This window comes from Cherax quadricarinatus, chromosome 64 (genome assembly GCF_038502225.1).
Source record: "Cherax quadricarinatus isolate ZL_2023a chromosome 64, ASM3850222v1, whole genome shotgun sequence".
Lineage (NCBI taxonomy): Eukaryota > Metazoa > Arthropoda > Malacostraca > Decapoda > Parastacidae > Cherax > Cherax quadricarinatus.
The window spans coordinates 20,099,248-20,121,821 of record NC_091355.1 but is presented as its reverse complement, the minus strand read 5'-3'; the positions used below and the strand labels follow the sequence as shown (position 1 = coordinate 20,121,821).

Here is a 22,574-nt window from a genome sequence, read left to right as displayed (position 1 = left end):
GAAATGAGACGACCAGAAATCATAAATAACTTATCTTCCTATACACTAACACTCACCGAGACAGAAGCCCTCAGCCTAGGGCTCAAGTTTACTACCGGCATCAACAAGAAACATCTGGTGGGTATGGTAATCAAGAACCAACCTTTTGGAGAGTCCGAGTTTCAAAAAGGCTTTGTTCAAGGAATTATAACTGCTGCAGCTGCTGAGCCTTCAAGACCGGTCATTCCCAGAAGGTACATCCAAGCACTCAGGGACTTGGCTAACAACGATGATATTACAACCGCTGACAAAGGAGGTGGTGTGGTGTTACTCGACACTGTCGACTACAACAATAAAGTTTTAAATCTTCTCAATGATGCCAACACATACCAGCCTGTATCAGAATCAGTGTTACTTCAAAGCACCCGAAGTTTTCTTCAAAAAGGCTCGTAGCATGTTACGATAATCAGAACAAGGCAAAAAACTAAAACTTTTACCAGGTTAACCGAAACCAGCACGCCTGTAGGGTCTTCCTAAGACACATAAGCCTGGCATCTCACTACGTCCTATCACTTCGGGCATAGGGAGTGCACCACACAGATTAGCTGGCCACCTTGCCAAATACCTTTCAGCGCTTCTGGGCAGATCTCCCGACAGTGATAAACTTCTCTTCAAAGTGTATAGAAAACCTACCAACAAGGACGATCTTATACACTTCTATTCGCGCCAAGACACCCGCACTAAAAGAGGAGTCCTCATTGGCTTCTTCTTGAGAGCTCTTCGCATCTCCAGCCCTTGTTTTCTTGAAGAAGAATGTACTTACATAACACAAGCCTTTACAGGTCTTCAGTTTCCATCTTTCTTCATCCAAGATTGCAGACTCAAGGCACAAGCTATCCTCAACAAACCTCCCATGGAACAGTTCTCTAAGTTCATAGTGCTCCCATGTGGTGATGTTGCCACGAATACTCGCCGGGCACTTGCTAAGAGTAACAGCAACGTTGCCACCATAAACACATCATCTATCAAAGACCTCACTACGAAACGCAGCCCCACACCTCTAACTTCCACAGCAGGCGTCTACACCATCCCCTGTGGATTCTGTCCCAAGAAATATATAGGCGAGACAGGCAGAGATCTTGCGGTCCGCATGAACGAGCATCGAAGTGTCCTCCACAGACTCCACGGGACATTTGATGAACTGGGATGAGGCACAACTCGTTCTCACCGAACCAGACCTCAGACGCCGACGGTGTCCAGAAGCCTCGCTAATCACCGTCACCGACACAATTAAGCGTAACACTGGAAACCACAAAATTTCTAAAACATAAGCATGCATGATACTCAGGCAGGCAAAGCACCACCAACCCAACAACACAGGAGTCACATGATCTCATCGTCTACCCGTCCTCATCACAACATGTCATTCTTCAGGTCACCATGCGTCACTCACACATCATTCTCCGCCTATGTCTTTCAACCTCTGTATGTTAGAAGTGATCAAGGTCCCAGGACCGAAACGTTTTCTAATAAATATGTCCTAATGTTTATTGCGTGTCATTGTAAACCAACTTGTCGGCATTTATTACCAAGGTTTATACCATATATATATATATATATATATATATATATATATATATATATATATATATATATATATATATATATATATATATATATATATATATATATATATATATATATATATATATTATTTTTATTAACACACTGGCCGATTCCCACCAAGGCAGGGTGGCCCGAAAAAGAAAAACTTTCACCATCATTCACTCCATCGCTGTCATGCCAGAAGGGAGCTTTACACTACAGTTTTTAAACTGCAACATTAACACCCCTCCTTCAGAGTGCAGGCACTGTACTTCCCATCTCCAGGACTCAAGTCCGGCCTGCCGGTTTCCCTGAACCCCTTCATAAATGTTACTTTGCTCACACTCCAACAGCACGTCAAGTATTAAAAACTCTCCATTCACTCCTATCAAACACGCTCACGCATGCCCGCTGCAAGTCCAAGCCCCTCGCACACAAAACCTCCTTTACCATCTCCCTCCAACCTTTCCTAGGCCGACCCCTACCCCGCCTTCCTTCCACTACAAACTGATAAACTCTTGAAGTCATTCTGTTTCGCTCAGTTTTGGCAATCCCGCACCTCCTCCTAACTTCCAAACTACGAATTCTCTGCATTATATTCACACCACACATTGCCCTCAGACATGACATCTCCACTGCCTCCAGCCTTCTCCTCGCTGCAACATGCATCACCCATGCTTCACACCCATATAAGAGCGTTGGTAAAACTATACTCTCATACATTCCCCTCTTTGCCTCCAAGGACAAAGTTCTTTGTCTCCACAGACTCCTAAGTGCAACGCTCACCCTTTTCCCCTCATCAATTCTATGATTCACCTCATTTTTCATAGACCCATCCGCTGACACGTCCACTCCCAAATATCTGAATACATTCACCTCCTCCATACTCTCTCCCTCCAATCTGATATCCAATCTTTCATCATCTAATCTTTTTGTTATCCTCATAACCTTACTCTTTCCTGTATTCACTTTTAATTTTCTTCTTTTACATACCCTACCAAATTCATCCACCAACCTCTGCAACTTCTCTTCAGAATCTCCCAAGAGCACAGTGTCATCAGCAAAGAGCAACTGTGACAACTCCCGCTTTATGTGTGATTCTTTATCTTTTAACTCCACCCCTCTTGCCAAGACCCTCGCATTTACTTCTCTTACAACCCCATCTATAAATATATTAAACAACCACGGTGACATCACACATCCTTGTCTAAGGCCTACTTTTACTGGGAAATAATCTCCCTCTTTCCTACATACTCTAACTTGAGCCTCACTATCCTCGTAAAAACTCTTCACTGCTTTCAGTAACCTACCTCCTATACCATACACCTGCAACATCTGCCACATTGCCCCCCTATCCACCCTGTCGTACGCCTTTTCCAAATCCATAAATACCACAAAAACCTCTTTAGCCTTATCTAAATACTGTTCACTTACATGATTCACTGTAAACACCTGGTCCACACACCCCCTACCTTTCCTAAAGCCTCCTTGTTCATCTGCTATCCTATTCTCCGTCTTACTCTTAATTCTTTCAAAAATAACTCTACCATACACTTTACCAAGTATACTCAACACTCTTCTCCCCCTATAATTTTTGCACTCTCTTTTGTCCCCTTTGCCTTTATACAAAGGAACTATGCATGCTCTCTGCCAATTCCACATGTACCTTACCCTCTTCCATATATTTTTTTAAATAATAGCACCAACCACTCCAAAACTATATCCCCACCTGCTTTTAACAATTCTATCTTTATCCCATCAATCCCAGCTGCCTTACACCTTTTCATTTTACCTACTGCCTCACGAATTTTCCCCCCACACTCACAACTGGCTCTTCCTCACTCATATATATATATATATATATATATATATATATATATATATATATATATATATATATATATATATATATATATACTCCTTCAGGAGAAGCTCCTTGATATTTGTGGGTGGCTGTACCCTTCCCTCGGTTGGATCTACTGTGACATGATTACCTCTCATTCCCAGGTGCTGTATGATCCCCATGGGCTTCAAGTTTTCTAATTAATATGAATTGTAAGTTAAGTACATCTAATTGGAATTTCTCTTTTATGAAAGCACATACTGTATGCTCACTCTGCACACTGAAGCTTTCTTACGTCAGTACCTCACAACTCTGAATAACCGAGATGGTCGTACCACTTCTCTTAAGTCATGGAATTAATAACAACTATACTGAATAAGATATCAAGTACAAAGAAACACCAGTTTAATGTGACTTTTTCAGGTGATGTGGTAATCTATTATATAATTCAAGTGACCATTTGTCAGTTATTGAAAGCTTAAGCTTAGCATCAATAATACTGTGAGAACATAAACGATGCAAGGGTTAAGCTTACTCAACACACTATGGATTGAGTGGCTTCGTTTTTGCATTTTTCTGTATATAAATATTTTGTTATTATATCTAGAATACTGAAAAATGCCTACTTCAGCATCCTTTAACGCGTGTCCAAATGATGGCGAAAGGTTTCTAATCCATGAAACTGGAGCTAACATCCTCTTTCTCGAATCAGAGATTATTTTCTTCCATTATTCTAGCACTGTATTATAATCCAAACGGATTTATAGCTTCGATATGAATATGCTAATACGTACCTCAGCCCCTCATACCCAGGAAACCTGAAGGTGCTCGCTTGTCAAGGGAGGCCATATCCTCCATCTCCTCGTCAGTAGTAACTCCGTAGGGAGACTTCTTGCCTCTCATCCCTAGGAAGCCTGAAGGAGCTCTCTTCTGTTCACCCTCCACCATGGCTGTTAGTGCCTGTAAGGAAACATCTGTAAGTATTGATGTTAATACTTATGATGCCGCTTAAAATAATGATATACAGCGCACCACTTATCTTCATGGATATTATATCTTTAAATAATATATCTATTATAAACACGTGGGATAACAGGTATATCTTGCCACTTCTACTTACACTTAGGTCACACTACACATGCAAGTACAAGCATATACATTTACATACCTATCTGGGTTTTCTTCTATTTTCTTAATAGTTCTTGTTCTTCTTTATTTCCTCTTATCTACATGAGGAATGGAAAAAGAATTCTTCCTCCGTAAGTCATGCGTGTCTTAAGAGGTGACTAAAATGCCGGGAGCAAGGGGCTAGTAACCCCTTCTGCATATATTACTACAATGAAAGAGAGAAACTTACGTTTTTCTTTTTGGGCCACCCTGCTTCGGTGGGATACGGACGGTTTATTGAAAGAAGAATTTATTACAGTTGATAGCTAGAACAGAAATATTAATCACTGTTGTATTAACACACATTATCTCTTATAATTAATTTTGAAATTATGTAGGAAGTGTTATATTACTTCTCAGTTTCCATGCTGCGGTAGCACAGTCTTGACTGGCTGTCTCGGGCTATGCCCTGTGTTAAAGATCATTCGGCAGTTCTGATGCATGTTGGGAATTTTGTCAAGCTATGCTGGAGAGAGAGAGGGCAACTCGAGTCACATGCTGGCATCCGTCCACATATTCTCTCTGTCTCCGCTCAGCTCTTCAGAGTAGGACATACATTCACCACTTTGCCTCTGACAATTTTGGTAGAGTATGCTCTCGTTGGTGAGGAAAGACTTACATCTTGTTCTCTATCGAACTATGTTCGTTGAGTTTTAAGTAGATTTAAGACGACTTGCCATTTTCTGGTTGTTTAATATCAACACTCTTGATCCAGAGTCTAAATCTTGACCTATCCTCCTAGTATCTGCACTCTGTTGTAATTGGGAAGTGAATGTTACTCAGCTTAGTTTCAGTGACCGAGGTTTCAGTTTCGTTTATATGGGACTGTGCTGTCTTCAGACAGGCTACTTTTTTAGTCTGTCCATGTCTGCTGCTACATGTTGCATTCTCCTGCTGTGTAATCTGATCTGATCACTTTCAGCAAGCTGTACGTTGACTATGCTGGTGTTAGATTATTTTTCTTTACCTTTGTACTTTCCATGAGTTATTATCCACAAACTAAAGGAGCTCTAGAAAGATTTCATTAAACGCTGAAGTCGATGATGAAGGTTTTACTGTAAACATATATCCAGACACTAGGATGAGGGAGTACCTCTGCTATTATTTATTATTAAAGAAAGCAAGCAGGAAAAAAATGGATATGGCTCTTTTGAGTTGAATTACAGACACCAAGTTAGTGGTGCTCTTACAGTGCTGATAAAGATCAGGGCTGGTAAATCCCCACTGTCACTGAGCGCTACATCTTCACTTATGCAACAACTTTTGAAGACTGCTAGAGGGTTAGCAGCTAGAAACGTAATGCAGCCCAAGGAACGATGAAATCGCAGTATGATATAAAAGCTATTCTACGATGTTTCAGAGCTGGTGATAAGGTTAAGGCTCAGAAAGTAGTATTAAAACATGCAATACAAGCTATATATGATTCCCTGGAAGCAGTGATAAAAATAAATGACGTTAACTACTCGGTCATCACACCTTGGAAAATATTTTAATCGTGTCTACTCCATAAATCAGCTTAGCGCAGTCTAGTCCTGTATCTGCTGCTACAGTCATTCCTATGCAAGAAGATCACATCAAACGGTCTGATGTCTCTAGATGTGTCTTGGAACATCAGATGCCTTTAAAGAATTCTTGAACTCTACAGTCTCTACACTATTTTCTTAATATCGTTACAGCTGACAAATATGGACACATTAATCAGTATATTTGACAGTATCCTTATTTATTCAGAGATGTTCCCCAATGTTGTACACTTGGTGTAATTAGCACTTTTGTATGGAGTGCATCATCAATCAAGCAATCTCCGTTGAGTACGAGTCCTGTTAAACATGAAGCACTTTAGAAAGAGGTTGAGTTCCTTTTGTCTCAAAGTTTGATAGAACGTAGCAAAACTTCCTGGGCTCCGTCATGCATTCTCATGCATGGCAGCAGTTTCAGGATGTGTACAAATTAACCTAAGGTAAATGCAGTCTCCTAACCAGCTAGTTACCCTTTCTCCCGCACTTTTGACACCATTGATTGTATCGGGAGCGTTGTACGTCAACCACTTAGGTCCTCTAAGAGTATATTATCTAGCCCCATTTACAGCTTGCACCTAGGGGAATTTTTACATTTATTGTCCAATATGGACTGTTTAACTAATCTTGTACACAATTCAGCCTGTGCAACAAACACAACCTGTTCATTCCAGAGACTTATGTGCCAGTTAACACACAACTTGGAGGGTTTAGAAGCCTATGTGGACAACTTTGTCGTGTATATTGACTAGTTGGAGCAGCACCTGATGTGCCTCAAAGCACTGGTTGAGAGGCTTGACCACCGTCAAGTTATAACTTCACGGTCAACTCAGTCAAGTGTAATTTTGGGTTTGCTGTTGGTCAAGGGAAGGTTGCTCCTGTTGAAACTATGTGACTATTTCTAATTTTTCTCTTTCTACGGATAGAAAGGGGACCATGAGGTCTCTGGGTATAACAGGTTATTATCACTACCAGAGGTTTGGTGACAGGTAATATATATTTTAAGAAAAGAAAAAGGATAAGTATACGAGATATGATATAGTGCAAAATGAAAGTAGTTTGTTGGATTATGTATTGGTGGTTAAAAGGTTAATGGGTAACTTCTAGATATGCAGGTTATATTATAATAATCAAAAAGAAGCGCTAAGTCACAAGGGCTAAACAGCTATGCAGGTTATAGAGGGGGCAACAGATATATCAGAATATTTTTTAGTCGTAGCTACTGTGAAAGTAAAAGGTAGATGGGTTACAAGGAGAATGATGTCAGGAAGTAACTGAGAGGTGAAGGTTTATAAACTAATAGAGGCAATTAGGGTAAGATATAATCAACTATTGGAAGAAAGATGGGCTAGTGAGAGTATAGGAAATGAGGTAAAGAGAACATATGAAAGAAAAAAGTCATCATATGAGAGGTTTTTACAAAGTAGAAGTGTTAAAAGGAGGGATTAATTTATGGGGAGAAAAAGAGAGGATAAGATAATGATGAAGGAATATAAAATGAGAACAAATGAGAGAGTGGGGAAAATGCTGTCAACATATTTTTCTGAGAATAAAATATCTTGGAGTGAAATGAATAAGATGAGAAAGCCTAGGGAACGAATAGATTTGAGAATTAAAAAAAGAGAAGAGGTGGGTTATTAGATGGAGAGTTGGAGGTATCGTGAAGATAGAGGGAATATTTCGATGAACTATTAAATGATGAAGATAGGGAAACTGTGATTTCGTGCATTGGCCAGGGAGGTATAACATCTTTTAGGAGTGAGGAAGAGCCAAATGTGAGCGTGGGGGAGGTATGTGAAGCTATGAATAAAATGAAAGGAGGTAAAGCAGCTGGGAATGATGGTATCAAGACAGAAATGTTCAAAGCAGGTGGGGATATAGTTTTAGAATGGTTGATGCTTTTATTTAGTAAATGTACGAGTGAGGGTACGGTACCTAGGGATTGGCAGAGAGAATGCAGAGTTTCTTTATATAAAGGCAAAGGGGACAAAAGAGAGTGCAAAAAATACAGAGGACTAAGCCTGTTGGGTATACCTGGTAAAGTGTACGGTAGAATTATTAAAAGAATTTAGAGTAAGACAGAGAGAAGGATCACGGATGAACAAAGAGATTTTAAGAAGGGTTGGAGGTATGTAGACAAAGTGTTTACAGTGAAGCATACAGGTGAACAGCATTTAGATACGGGAAAAGAGGCTTTGGTTTTTATGGATATAGAAAAGGCATATATTAGTATGGATAGGGGGGCATTATGGCAAATGTTGCAAGTGAATTGAATAGGTGGTGGATTAGTGAAAGCAGTTAAGAGTTTTTACGAGGATAATGAGGCTTAGGTTAGAGTATGTATCATATTACTTGCCAGTAAAAGTATGCTTTAGACAAGGATGCGTGATGTCACCATGGTTGTTTAATATATTTATAGATGAAGTTGTAAGAGAAGTGAATTCTCGAGAGTTGGCAAGAAGTGTGGGATTAAATGATAAAGAATCTAACACAAAGTGAGAGTTATCACGGATGCTTTTTGCTGATGACACTATGCTTTTGGGAGATTCTGAAGAGACTGCAGAGGCTGGTGGACTTGTTTGGGAGGGTATGTAAAAGAAGGAAACTAAAACTGAACATGGGAAAGAGCAAGGTGATGAGATTAACAAAAAAAATAGGTAATAAAACATTGGATATCAGATTGGATGAAGGGAGTAGAAAGGAAGTTAATCTATTTAGATATTTGTGGACTTGTCAGCAGATGCCTTTATGAAAGACGAGATGAATCATAGAACTGATGAGGGGAAAAAAGTGAGTGGTGCATTGAGGAGTCTGTGGAGACAAAGAACATTATCTGCAGAAGCAAATCGGGAAACGTACGAGAGTATAGGTTTACCAACGGTCTTATATAAGTGAGAAGCACTGGTGGTGAATGTTGCGACATGGAGAAGGCTGGAGGCAGTGGAGATGTTGTGCATAATATTTAGGTGTAAATATAATGGAGAATCCACAGCATGGAGATTAAAAGGAGGTGCGGAGTTTCTAAAATTAGGTGTCTGATGGCTCAATGGTTAGCGCACTTATCTCACACGCTGAGGACCGGAGATCGAATCCCAGGTCTTTTTCGCTCTATTGTGTAATTGGAATTTGTTTTATACTCAGATATAGTTTTAATTTCCTCACGTTTTCCATATCGGAGTAATTGAAATTTATCATCACTGAACTTCATATTGTTTTCTGTCCCATTTAAAGATTTGGTTGATATCCACCTGGAGTCTTGCAGTGTCTTCAATGGAGGACACTGTCATGCAAACTCGGGTGTCATCTGCAAAGGAAGACACTGTGCTGTGGCTTACATCCCTGTCTATGAGGTCAGTGGTCAGTACGCTGAGGTCAGTCGTCACCTATGGTCATACCTGCCTAAGCTCTTGGGAGTTAGCGTGGGCTGTTACCAAGCACCATGGCTTGTTGTAGTGTTTTAGAATCTCAGGTTCAAGTGTTGAAGAAGGAGGTTCTACTTCTTAAGGAGGAAAATAGGAGGCTGAAGCTTCGCAAAGATGAGTTTGGGAGCGAGTGTGAGAAGGATATAGCCTGTAAGAAGGAAATGGTCACCAGCAGTGATAGTGGCAAGTGGTTCACAGTTCAGGAAGAAGGAAGATGAGGAGAGTTAATAGAGAAGATGTGAAGGTAGGAAATCGATTCTCTGTTCTCCAAGACAAGTGTACTTCAGTGGTTAGTGAGGTTGAAGGTACCACTGATTCCCCTGCTAATCAAGGTAAGAATATTTTAATAGTAGGCGATTCTCAGGTAAGATATATGGACCGTGCATTTTGTAACAGAGACAGAAAGGTCAGACACAGAGTGTGTCTTCCTGGAGCTGGTGTTGGTGACATAGTCAGCAGGTTGGATAATATTATGGCAGGTAATGGGAACAAGCCCATTATCTGTCTTAGTGCTGGGGGTAATGACATTGGGAAGGGCAAGAGAAAGGAGCTGCTGGATAAGTAGAGGTCGGCCATAGAAGTAGTTAGGTCTAAGGGAGGGATCCCAGACATATGTAGCATCTTGCCTAGAAAAGGAGTGGGCAATGAATGGATGTCTAGGGCAATTGGTATAAATTGCTGGCTAGACAGGTACTGCAAGGAACTTGCAATCCTATTCATTGATAACTGGGACCTATTTTTTGGCAAACGTGATATGTATGCAAGGGATAGGGTTCATCTCTCTGGGGATGGAGTGGTTGCATTAGCCATTTTGATTGAGAGGGTAATTGATGACTTGTCTAGGAATTTAAACTGATAAATTATAGAGGTATGGGTGTTTGTGGGAAACAATCAGGCTGCAGCATTAGGGTTAAAAACAGCAGTTATTACCGGGATACCTCAGGGATATGTTTAAAAGACAATATTCAAAATAAAGTTGCTAGTAATGGCAAATCAATTGATCAGCAAAGAGAGATAGTAGAGGGCAGCGAATGACTAGGTCCCTTAAGGTATACTATACAAATAGTAGGAGTCAAAGAAATAAGATAGATGAGCTAAGATTACTTGCAAGTGTAGGTAATATAGATATTATTGGTATAACAGAGACCTGGTTCAACCTGTAAGATAGAGAAATACCTTCTGAATGCAACATACAGTGTTATAAACTATTCCACACTGATAGGGTCAACAGGAAGGGTGGTGGTGTGGCGATGTCAGAGAAAATTTAAATTGTCTTAGACATGATATAAGATTAGAAAAATCGAACACAGAATCTGTTTGGCTACAGTTTCTCGAGGGACGTGACAAATTAATTGTGGGTGTAATTTATAGGCCCCCAAACCTTGATAGGGAGTGCAGTAAGCTGTTATGGGGCGAAATTCATAAGGCATCTAGATATGAAAATGTTGTGTTAATGGGAGATTTTAACTTTAGACAAATTGATTGGAACAATATGACAGGAAATCTTGAGTCTAGTGACTTTCTTGATACGGTTCAGGATTGCTTTTTAGAACAGGTTGTGACAGAACCAACTAGAGGAAACAATCTGCTTGACTTGGTTCTTGCCAACAAAGATTCACTTATTAATAATCTTGAGGTTAATGATGAGCTTGGGGAAAGTGATCACAAATCACTTAGTTTCAATATATTATGGAATTACCCAGATAACTGCAATCAAATCTCTGTCCCAGATTTTCGCTTGGCCGACTTCATGGGACTGAAAAATTACCTGGGTGGGCTAAATTGGGATGTCCTGACTATGGGTCAGGTAGGTGATCTTGGTTGCCAATATGACTTTTTCAGAGCATAGTTCTTGCTGCCCAGACAACTTTTGTTCCGAGTAGGGAAATTAGATCTAACAAAAATGATCCTAAATGGATGAACAATAGATTAAAACATCTCATTGGTCAAAAGAGAGGCAGATATAGGCGTATCAAAAGAGGGGATGGGCAGTTAAGAAATCAACATATTCAGTTAAAGAGAGAAATAAAGAAAGGAATAAGAAAAGCAAAAAGGGATTATGAGGCTAAGGTTGCAAGGGATTCAAAGACTAACCCAAAAGGGTTCTTTCAGGTAAACGGAAGTAAGATTAGGGACAAGATTGGACCACTTAAGAGTAACTCTGGTCAGATCTGACAGTGATAAGGATATGTGTGAAATTTTCAATACCTACTTCCTCTCAGTTTTCAACCAGGAAAATACTAGCGATATTCCTGAAATAATAGATTATGTAGAACAGGACGATAATAAACTATGCACGATTGTGTTAACTAGTGACATGGTCCTCAGACAAAGAGAGAAACTCAAACCTAACAAATCCCCAGGTCCTGATGAACTGTTTGCAAGGGTGTTAAAGGAATGTAAAGAGGAACTTAGCATACCTTTGGCTAATATTTTTAACATATCACTACAAACTGGCATAGTGCCTAATAAGTGGAAAATGGCAAACGTAATACCTATTTACAAGGCAGGTGACAGGTCCATGGCTTCGAACTATAGACCAATAAACCTTTCCTCCATAGTGGGAAAATTTATGGAATCAATAATTGCCGAAGCACTTCGTAGCCATCTTGATAGGTACAGATTGATTAATGAATCTCAACACGGTTTTACAAAGGGGCGTTCCTGTCTTACGAATTTACTAACTTTTTTCACTAAGGTGTTTGAGGAGGTAGATCATGGTAATGAACATGATATTGTGTATATGGACTTCAGTAAGGCTTTCGATAGAGTTCCACACCAGAGGCTATTGAGGAAACTTAAGGCACAGTGAACAGGAGGAGAAATTTTTTCCTGGGTAGAGGCATGGCTGACAAATAGGCAGCAGAGAGTTTGCATAAATGGGGAGAAATCAGAATGGGGGCACGTCACAAGCGGTGTTCCTCAGGGGTCAGTGTTGGGCCCGTTGTTGTTCACAATTTACATAAACGACATAGATGAGGGAATAAATAACGACATAAGCAAATTTGCTGATGACACCAAAATAAGCCGTCCATTTCATTCTAATGAGGACACTAGAGCACTCCAGGATGATTTGAATAGACTGATGCAGTGGTCGGAGAAGTGGCAGATGCAGTTTAATATAGATAAATGCAAAGTTCTAAATGTTGGACAGGTAAATAACCATGCCACATATAAACTAAATAATGTAAATCTTAATATTACGGATTGCGAAAAGGATTTAGGAGTTCTGGTTAGCAGTAATCTAAAACCAATAAAGCTAACAGAATTCTTGGCTTCATATCTAGAAGTATAAATAATAGAAGTCCTTAGGTTGTTCTTCAACTCTATATATCCTTGGTTAGGCCTCATTTAGACTATGCTGCTCAGTTCTGGTCACCGTATTACAGAATGGATATAAATGCTCTGGAAAACGTACAGAGGAGGATGACAAAGATGATCCCATGTATCAGAAATCTTCCCTATGAGGATAGACTGAGGGCCCTGAATCTGCATTCTCTCGAAAGGCGTAGAATTAGGGGGAATATGATCGAGGTTTATAAATGGAAAACAGGAATAAATATAGGGGAAGTAAATAGCGTGCTGAAAATTTCCAGCCAAGACAGGACTCGCAACAATGGTTTCAAGTTGGAAAAATTCAGATTCAGGAAGGATATAGGAGAGCACTGGTTTGGTAATAGAGTTGTGGATGAGTCGAACAAACTCCAGAGTACAGTTATTCAGGCTAAAACGTTGTGTAGTTTTAAAAATAGGTTAGATAAATACATGAGTGGGTGTGAGTTAGACCTGACTAGCTTGTGCTGCTGGGTCTGGCGCCGTGCTCCTTCCTTGAGTGGAGGTGACCAGACTGGGTGGGTCACTTGGCTAATCCGGGGAGGGTGGGTCATTGGGTTAATCGGGGGGGGGGACATGGATCTGCTCCGCATGGGTCAGTAGGCCTTTTGCAGTGTTCCTTCTTTCTTATGTTCTTATATGAGGATGAGGAATAGGATGGGAGTGAGTATTATGCCTTATGGAACAGAGCTTTTCACCGTAGCCGCCTCAGACTTTACTCTGTTTACTACTACTCTCTGTGCACTGATTGTTAGGAAATTATAGATCCATCAACAAACTTTTCCTGTTATTCCTTCATCGCGCATTTTGTGCACTACTATACCTTGGTCACGCTTGTGAAAGGCTTTTGCAAAGTCTGTGTATACATCTGCATTTTGTCTTCTGGAACATCCAGGACCTTGTCATAGTGGTCTAATAGTTGGGATAGGCAGGAGCGACCTACTCTAAAGCCATGTTGCCCTGGGTTGTGTAACTGATGGTATCTAGATGGGTGGCGATTTTGCTTATAAGAATCCTTTCAAAGATTTTTATGATATGGGATGTTAGCACTATCGGTGTGTAGTTAATTGCTATTGCTTTAATACCTTTTTATGGAGTGGGGCTATGTCTGTTGTTTTTAGCATCTGTGGGACGACCCCTGTCTCCAGGCCCCTTCTCCATAAGATGTTAAAAGCACATGATAAGGGCTTCTTGCAGTTTTTTGATGAACACGGAGTTCCACGAGTCTGGGCCTGGGGCAGAGTGCATGGGCATGTCATTTATCGCCTTTTCGAAGTCGTTTGGCGTCAGGATATCAGACAGGGTTGAGTCTACCAAGTTCTGTGTCTCGCTCATAAAAAATCATTTAGTTTTTCGACTCTCAATCTGGTTAGTGGCTAACTAAAAGCCGAGTCATATTGGTACTTGAGTAGCTCACTCATTTCCTTGCTGTCATGTATGTAGGACCCATCTTGTTTAAGTAGGGGCCCAATACTGGACGTTGTTCTCGATTTGTTCTTTGATTTGGCATAAGAAAAGAAATATTTTGGACTTCAGTTTCATTTAGTTCTTCCAGCATTTCTTGACTCCTGTAAGATTCCTTCAGCTTAAGTTCGATGTTTGTTATTTCTCTGACCAGTGTCTCCCTTCGTGTTACAGATATATTGGCCTCTGTTAGCCACTCTGTTATTTTTTACATCTTTTCTTCCTTTTCCCTAAAGCAATATGCCCTGAGTTTACCTCGAGTGCCACAGAGTTAATTTCTTCTAGACATAGGCTTGGGTCCGTGTTGCTTAGGTTATCTTCCCAGTTTGTATCATTTAGGATCTGGTTGATTTGGTCCCATCTTATGTTTTTTTTACTGAAGTTGAATTTGGTGAAGATGCCCTCGTGACTGATCACATTTTGTTGATCTGGGACCCCGCGCGTACATGTCTGAACCTCTGTTATGTTGTGATCCGAGTATATTGGTTTTGATATGGTAATATTTCATATCAGATCATCATTGTTATTGAAGACGAGGTCCAGTGAATTCTCCCATCTTTTTGGCTCTATTACGGAGGGTTATCATACACTAACCGGGATATAACACGGTAAAGAGGGTTATCACACACTAACCGGGATATAAGATAACACGGTACTAAGGTTTATCATACACTAACCTGGATGTAGGCATCCATTTCACTGTCATCATCGTACAGTTTCTTGCCTCTCATGCCCAGGAAGCCAGAGGGCGCTTTCTTGCCTCTCATACCCAGGAAACCTGCCAGGTAAAACGGTGTTAAGTATATTGATTAACTGTGTACACTGTACCTCTGTACATTCTCTAACACACTGTACACTACTGGTACTCATCTCTTATACCAATATTCATCTGATGAATTAGGTGAAAGGCAAAATATTATTGGAAAAATATGTATTGAACATAAAATAGTACACAATATGCTAAAGTATTACGTAAATTATATATATATATATATATATATATATATATATATATATATATATATATATATATATATATATATATATATATATATATATATATATATATGCAATAAGATCACAGTAAACAGGTGATTTCAGAATATGCAAAACAACCAGAATATAGAAATTCCAAGCGCTTTCGTGACTACTCACATTATCAAGGAACAATGATAATGTGAGTAGTCACGAACGCGCTTGGAATTTCTATATTCTTTCACAGTGGTTGTTTTGCATATATATATATATATATATATATATATATATATATATATATATATATATATATATATATATATATATATATATATATATATACTAAGTGGTGGAAATACTTCAGTAAACCGTAATCAAAGAGGTTAGGACACTTCACACTTTTCTAAAGTGGAGAGAGTAATTCATCTATCTACTCTCTTCCTCGTTTGCTCTATACTATCCCAATCTTTGCCTCGCTCGTTCTTGCCTTCCTTATGTCAAGAAGGGGCTTAGGGAAGGCAAGATGACCAAATAATATTAATATTCATACTTAATACTAAATAGTATTCATATTGGATTGTTATAGAGCCTTGAGAATATTTTTTTTAGCAACAGTGTGTAAGCTCCAGCTGAAGGACCTTATACTTCCGTAGCGCCACAGAACAGTATGAAGACTCACCTGAGGGAACTTATACTTCTGTAGCACCACAGAACAGTGTGCAAGAATAAGCCTTAATAACACCACAGAACAGTATGTAAGATCCACCTGAAGGAACTTATACTTCCGTAGCGCCACAGAAAGGTGTGGTAATTTAAAATATATTAACACATTTTTCCCATATCTATGAAAGTAGGATTCAGATCAATCAAATATACAATAATAATAATAATAATAATAATAATAATAATAATAATTTTATCATGTCAATAAGTACTACTGATTGGCGAGGAGAATTTAATAATGATAATGATATTAACCAATGTGTCCAAGTTTTTCTTAAAAAAAAAAAATCCATGGCTTCTGTAGTAAACAGTGTCCGATAGAAACCAACCAAGTGGCAACCAAGAGACTAAATAACTCTTGGTTAGCCAACAACATTCTTAGATCCATTAATAAGAAACATACCTGTCAAACACAATAAAAAATTGAAATAATTTCTATAGAACTCTATGATGAAAATGGTATACAATACTGACAAGTTGATGTGTGAGACACATGTCTGTTAGTTGGGTAACTTTACTGTTGAATCGCTTCGCCTACGTGGTAGGCTTCATCAGTCAAATACAGAGGAGAACGTATTGTAGGTAGTCTTAGTAGTGGCGAGGTAAAGATGACTAAGGATGCGAACTCTTCACCAGGCTGAGGGACTGACCACCTCAAAATATTTGTCCGAAGTTGATGGACTGGTTACATCATTTTTACCTCGCTACTACTGCTGTTACCTGCAGTACATTCCCTTGGTATTTGACTGAAGAGTCCTACCTCTTAAGCCAGTGGTTCCCAAACTTTTTCAGCTTGTTACCCAATTTAACATGCCACATAAAGCATGTTACCCCTTTCACAAAATGCTGTTATTATTGATATATATGGCTAAACGTGAACGTATACAGCCTCGCATACTCTGCTAATCCTAACAAAACCATTGAAAACGTAAGAACCACACATACATTATATATAAAATTAATAATAGCTACAAATTCACAGTAACAGTGGGTAAATACTAACTATATACTGCACAGGGTAGTACACATACATACCAGCTTATGTCTACCTCGGCTGATGCTCACAGATAAACTGACAGTGTGAAATAGAGGCAGCCTCAGGAAGTGAGTGATGCGTACTGGACAGGTCGATCTGGGCTACTGAGTGACTTTTGTCCTGAAGCATACTTGTCAAAATACTTTTGGGTTTCCACACACTTAGCTATATATTTCTTCTTTTCTAATACTGTATATTAGTTTTTGATGTTTATTGTTATTTGGTTTAACTTTATTACTTACTTATAATAGGTTTACTTTACAACTTTATATACTAAGACAAAGTTAACAATAATCCTCATACCGGGTACCGCATTGTTTTCTTGATCTTCGGAATTCATAACTTTTTTTTCTGTCACCCCTCCATTACCCCCCAAAAATGGTTAAATTACCCCCAGGGGGTAATTTACCCCCAGTTTGGGAACCACTGTCTTAAGCGAAACCACTCAACAATAAAGATACTTATCTGTTGCCCTTGTGTCTTACTCATCAACACTTACCATGCTTTTCAAGAACTCCATTACGCCAACAATTTCAAAGAAATAAAGAGCAATATATATATATATATATATATATATATATATATATATATATATATATATATATATATATATATATATATATTTAATTTTGCATCAAAAGAATCTTAGAAAACTTACCTAACCTTATTATAACAAGAGCAATTTATTTTATTCTAACCTAACTAAATGTATTTTAGATTTGTTTACGATAATTTAATACTAAACAAACACAGTGAAATATATTTTTTTCGTTAGGTTCAGAATGATTCTCGCGAAATTATTGCATAAATAAATTTTCCCTTGTCCTATATGGCAAGAAGAGCGTTGCTATTTAAGCCAAGATGGCAAGTTCTGCCTATTTGGCACGACATATGTATATATATATATATATATATATATATATATATATATATATATATATATATATATATATATATATAAACTAATACAGTCTCTCAAAGACTGGACTCACGCAAAGTTGCAAACACCTGAAACATTATGCTGATTACATCTCACCAACCTCATTTTCATACTGTTGATAGAGTAAATAAACTTAATGACTTCTCAACTATATACATTATATATATATATATATATAATATATATATATATATATATATATATATATATATATATATATATATATATATATATATATATATATATATAATTATACAGTGTGTGTGGGTCGGTGGGTGGTTGCAGGGGTCGAGTCTCTTCACTCGAAGCTACTAGGTCTCCTCTCTTTTCCTTCTCCATGAGCTTTATCAAACCTCGTCTTAAAATTATGTATGGATCCTGCCTCGACTACATCACTTTCCAGACTATCCCACTTCGTGACAACTCTTTGACTGAGGAAATACTTCCTAACATCCCTTTAACTCAACTGAGTCTTCAACTTCCAATTGTAAACCCTTGTTTCTGTGTCCCATCTCTGGAAGATTCTGTCTTTGTCCACCTTGTCAATTGTAAAATATTTCTTTGTCTCTTTATAACTGTAAAATGTTCTTCTTCCAATTTAAAAAGATTTGTCAATTATTTTTTATGTATTTAATATCACATGCTATTTCATAAATCTTCAATATTTCCTCATCTATAAGTTCTCAGGAACATGGAGGAGAATACAAAATATTTAACTGTAATGATGTAAATACTAATACTAGTATACATAGGAGCAAGTATTTGTTGGTTTTCTGTATATGTTGAATTTAAATTCTTGGTTTCCCTTAATAATTAAAACATCTTAGAAGGGCAATGAATTATTCTGTTCAACTCAACAGTAAACTGTAAGGCGCTAGACTATTTAATTCAATTAGGAATTGGTTTATGTTCATATTCTTTGGCACTAAACACAGATTGTCATCGACATATCTGAACCCATTTAGTTTTATCAAGAATTCTTGTAATCAGTCACGTTCGAAAAAATTCCATGTACAAATTGCTAGGGAGAAGAGAGAGGATTTCCCATTGCCATACCAAACTTCTGAGTATAAAAATCTACTGATTTATCCACTGATGATATCAATATAATTAAGAGAAAGGCTTATAGTTCCATGATTACAAAAAATATTCCTAAATTCATATGAAAATCTTAAATATAGTGAAAATTTAAATATTACTGAAGTGGGAAAAATAAATGCAGAATTAAAAATGAAATATTATATAAGGTGAATAATCTACTGAACGATACAAATAATTACTGAATACTCAGAATTCCTTCGAGTCAGTTATTAGTAACTTTAACAAGACGACAAAATGACTACCAAGAGGCAAATATGAACTAATTAAAATAATCATTACCACTAATCCATCTTTACCATATATGTACTGATTAATTAAAGGATAAACCTGGTAATCCAGCTAAATCAATAATTAGCTTCATTGGCTCAGTCACCTACAAATTATCCAGATGACTGACCCACCTGTAGGTGAAGTTTCTAACTTTAGTGTGAGGAATGTTATTGATTTAACTGACAAACTAAACACCATAACTGACTTAAATAATTACAGTATGGTTAGTTTTGATGTCACATTGTTGTTCACAAAAGTACCAGTTGAGAACTTATTAAGTTTCCTATCCGAAAACTTTTGCAATTATCATTGATCATTACTTATTAAACTTTACATTGTTGATGCAAAGGCTGTGTTTAATGACAAGTTTTATACTCAGAAGTTTGGCATGGAAATGGGAAATCGTCTCTCACTTGTCCTTAGCAAAATATACATGGAATTATTTGAAACAAGACTAATTAAAGGTATTCTTCCTGAATTCTTTAGGATTGAATATATTAGATTCATTTACTAGGAATAGAATTTGTGAGGATTTTAAACTATGTCTGACATATCATTCATAAACTTTACTTGTGACCTGACAAAATCTTCACTGAATTACCATTCTCAGCAAGTTAGGTCATATGTGAGGTCATAACTTGGCTCTATAAGTCTTGTTTTTCAATTATTTTTACTTTTCCTTGATAATGTGAGTAGCAAATACCATACAGATAGTCTTAATGTGGAAAAAGCCACATGGGAAAATAAATATTTAAATCAAAATCTTTTGCACACTGTACATCGTCAGGAACTACGCCATGTTGCAGGACTGACAACAGACAGAAGGGAAAATTCTCTCTGAAGTAAGACAGAAGCGTATCAGCAGTGGCACGTGTTACAGTGGGGTGTGAGGGCCATCCGCTAACCCACCCCACCTCCCTTCCTCTCGCTTCCCCTTCCTGGGTTAGGGGAGGGGAGAGCCTCAGAGATTTACAGAAAGTTGCAGAATAATAAGGAAAAGTGGTAGTCAGCCCAAACCTCATCTAATCGATATCAATTGATCTAGTGCAGTATGGAATCATATTACCCACACACGCTCAGGCTTTAACTTTGCATTAATATACGAATCAGATGTGCTTGTTGTCACCCTCCCTCCCTCCCTACCTACCTACCTGCCTACCTACCTACGTCCCCCACGTGTACCTCATCGTCTACCTTCCTGGTACACGACAACGTGTAAGAATTTTTCAAAACAAAACAGTACAACTCACAGTGTAAACTTTACAAATACTCCATAAGAGTGTGTGAGACCCAGCAGCATGAACTTAGTACCTTTGTAACACCACAGAAGAGCGTGTATGACTTACCTGAAGGAGCTTTCTTGCCGCGCATACCGAGGAAGCCTGAGGGTGCACGCTTCAGCAGGGTTTCCAAGTCGCTGTGGTAGCCAGCTTCGCCAAAGACTTCTTCATCACTCTTCTTGCCTCGCATACCCAGGAAGCCTGAGGGAGCTTTCTTGGCTGCAAGGAAGAAGAAGCGTGAGTTAAGGGTGGCCAGAGAGGTACTGGTGTTATAAAGGAGAATGCTGAGGTAAGGAAGGAGAGTGCTGGTATTAGACAAAAAGAATGCTGATGTCAGGAAATAGGGTGCTGATGTCAGGAAATAAGGTGCTGATGTCAGGGGAAAAGGGATGTTGGTGTCAGGAATAAGGATGCTGGTGTCAGGAAAGAGTACTGGTATCAGGAAAGAGTGTACTGGTGCCAGGAAAGAGGGTAATGGTGTCAGGAAGGAGAGTGCTGGTGTCAGGAAGGAGAGTGCTGGTGTCAGGAAGGAGAGTGCTGGTGTCAGGAAGGAGAGTGCTGGTGTCAGGAAAGAGAGTGCTGGTGTCAGGAAGGAGAATGCTGGTGTCAGGAAGGAGAGTGCTGGATATTTGTAATTAAACTTTTAAGATTAAAAATAAATTGTAATTGACTTGTAAATGTAATACCTTCTTAAATTACATCATAAATCTGGGGCATTATGATGGGCTGAAAACAGAAATTACACATTAAATGAAACAAAACTGTACACAAACGGTATACAATGGTGCACAACTGTACACAGATGGTACACAATTGTACACAACTGTACACAATGGTACAAAAACTGTCAAGTTTTGAAAAGGTATGTACAAGAGAACTGTGCTCCATTCAACTTTGATCTCTTGGCCTATTAGACGAATTCTCAACCAGAGATACTACCTCTGAATTAATTGAATTCATGCTAAGCGCTAAACCCACGTGAGTCATTCAGCGCAAGGCATAGTGGAGGCTTGATCCCCCGTCTACTGAGTGCGTGACAGATCCTCTTCCTACTTGTACTCACCCGTATGAACATCAAAATGGTATACAATACCGACAGGTTGGTAGGTAAGACACATAGGCAACTTTATTTCGGAATAAAGTTGCCTAACTGTTGCCTATGTGTCTTACCTACCTAATCACCTGTATGTAAGTACAAAAAAAATGCTAGGCTGCAAAGCCACTTCATAGCAGAAAATTAAGTCCAGCAGGAAATGCTTGTGGTGCCAGCAACTTTCCTTGAAGCACACCTGATTGTGACCCGGAAATTTACGAGTACTTTCCATGCTTTAATTTTAACGAGTTTTAATAATGTGGAAATGGATGCAACTTATGTCAGTTGATAAATAACAAACAAAGACACAATACCGTGACTGGAACAAGAAACACATAACCCGCACGTAGAAGAGAGGAGCTTAAGACGACTTTTCGGTCCGACTTGGACCATTTGCAAAGTCGTCGTAAGCGGGTTGTTTGTGTATTGTGTCAGTCGTTTTATACCAATAAAATCAGTATAATCTTCATTAACACGGTGTAAAATAACTCATTTGCAACTTTCTGCAACACCTGCAAAAACAGTTTCTAGTTTTTTCAACTTCTAGATATACTTTCCTAGTTTAAACTGTAGTGAATGAAAAACTATTAAATATTTTGCCTTATGCCTAACTTAGTAAAGTATATTTTGTAAAACTCGACTTATTTAAAACTCGGCTTATTTAAAACTCGGCTTATTTAAAACTCGGCTTATTTAAAACTCGGCTTATTTAAAACTCGGCTTATTTAAAACTCGGCTTATTTAAAACTCGGCTTATTTATTTATGATCCTTCTGAATGTCTGGTAACAAATATTACGTGACAAATCATACATAACAAATCATGCG

General features: G+C 38.4%; 1 protein-coding gene across 3 annotated transcripts in view; it reads right to left on the bottom strand.

Moving 5' to 3' along the window:
* Positions 1-22,574, bottom strand: part of Tk (Tachykinin) — a 940,725-nt gene that overhangs the window by 15,186 nt on the left and 902,965 nt on the right. For all 3 annotated transcript variants that reach the window (XM_070098804.1, XM_070098802.1, XM_053793017.2), the window contains 3 exons: positions 20,722-20,874; positions 15,008-15,108; positions 4,222-4,387 (listed from right to left, as the gene is read on the bottom strand). In XM_070098804.1, coding sequence (XP_069954905.1) covers positions 4,223-4,387; positions 15,008-15,108; positions 20,722-20,874 — 419 coding nt within the window. In that variant the 3' untranslated portion in view covers position 4,222. The remainder of the gene's footprint in view (positions 1-4,221; positions 4,388-15,007; positions 15,109-20,721; positions 20,875-22,574) is intronic.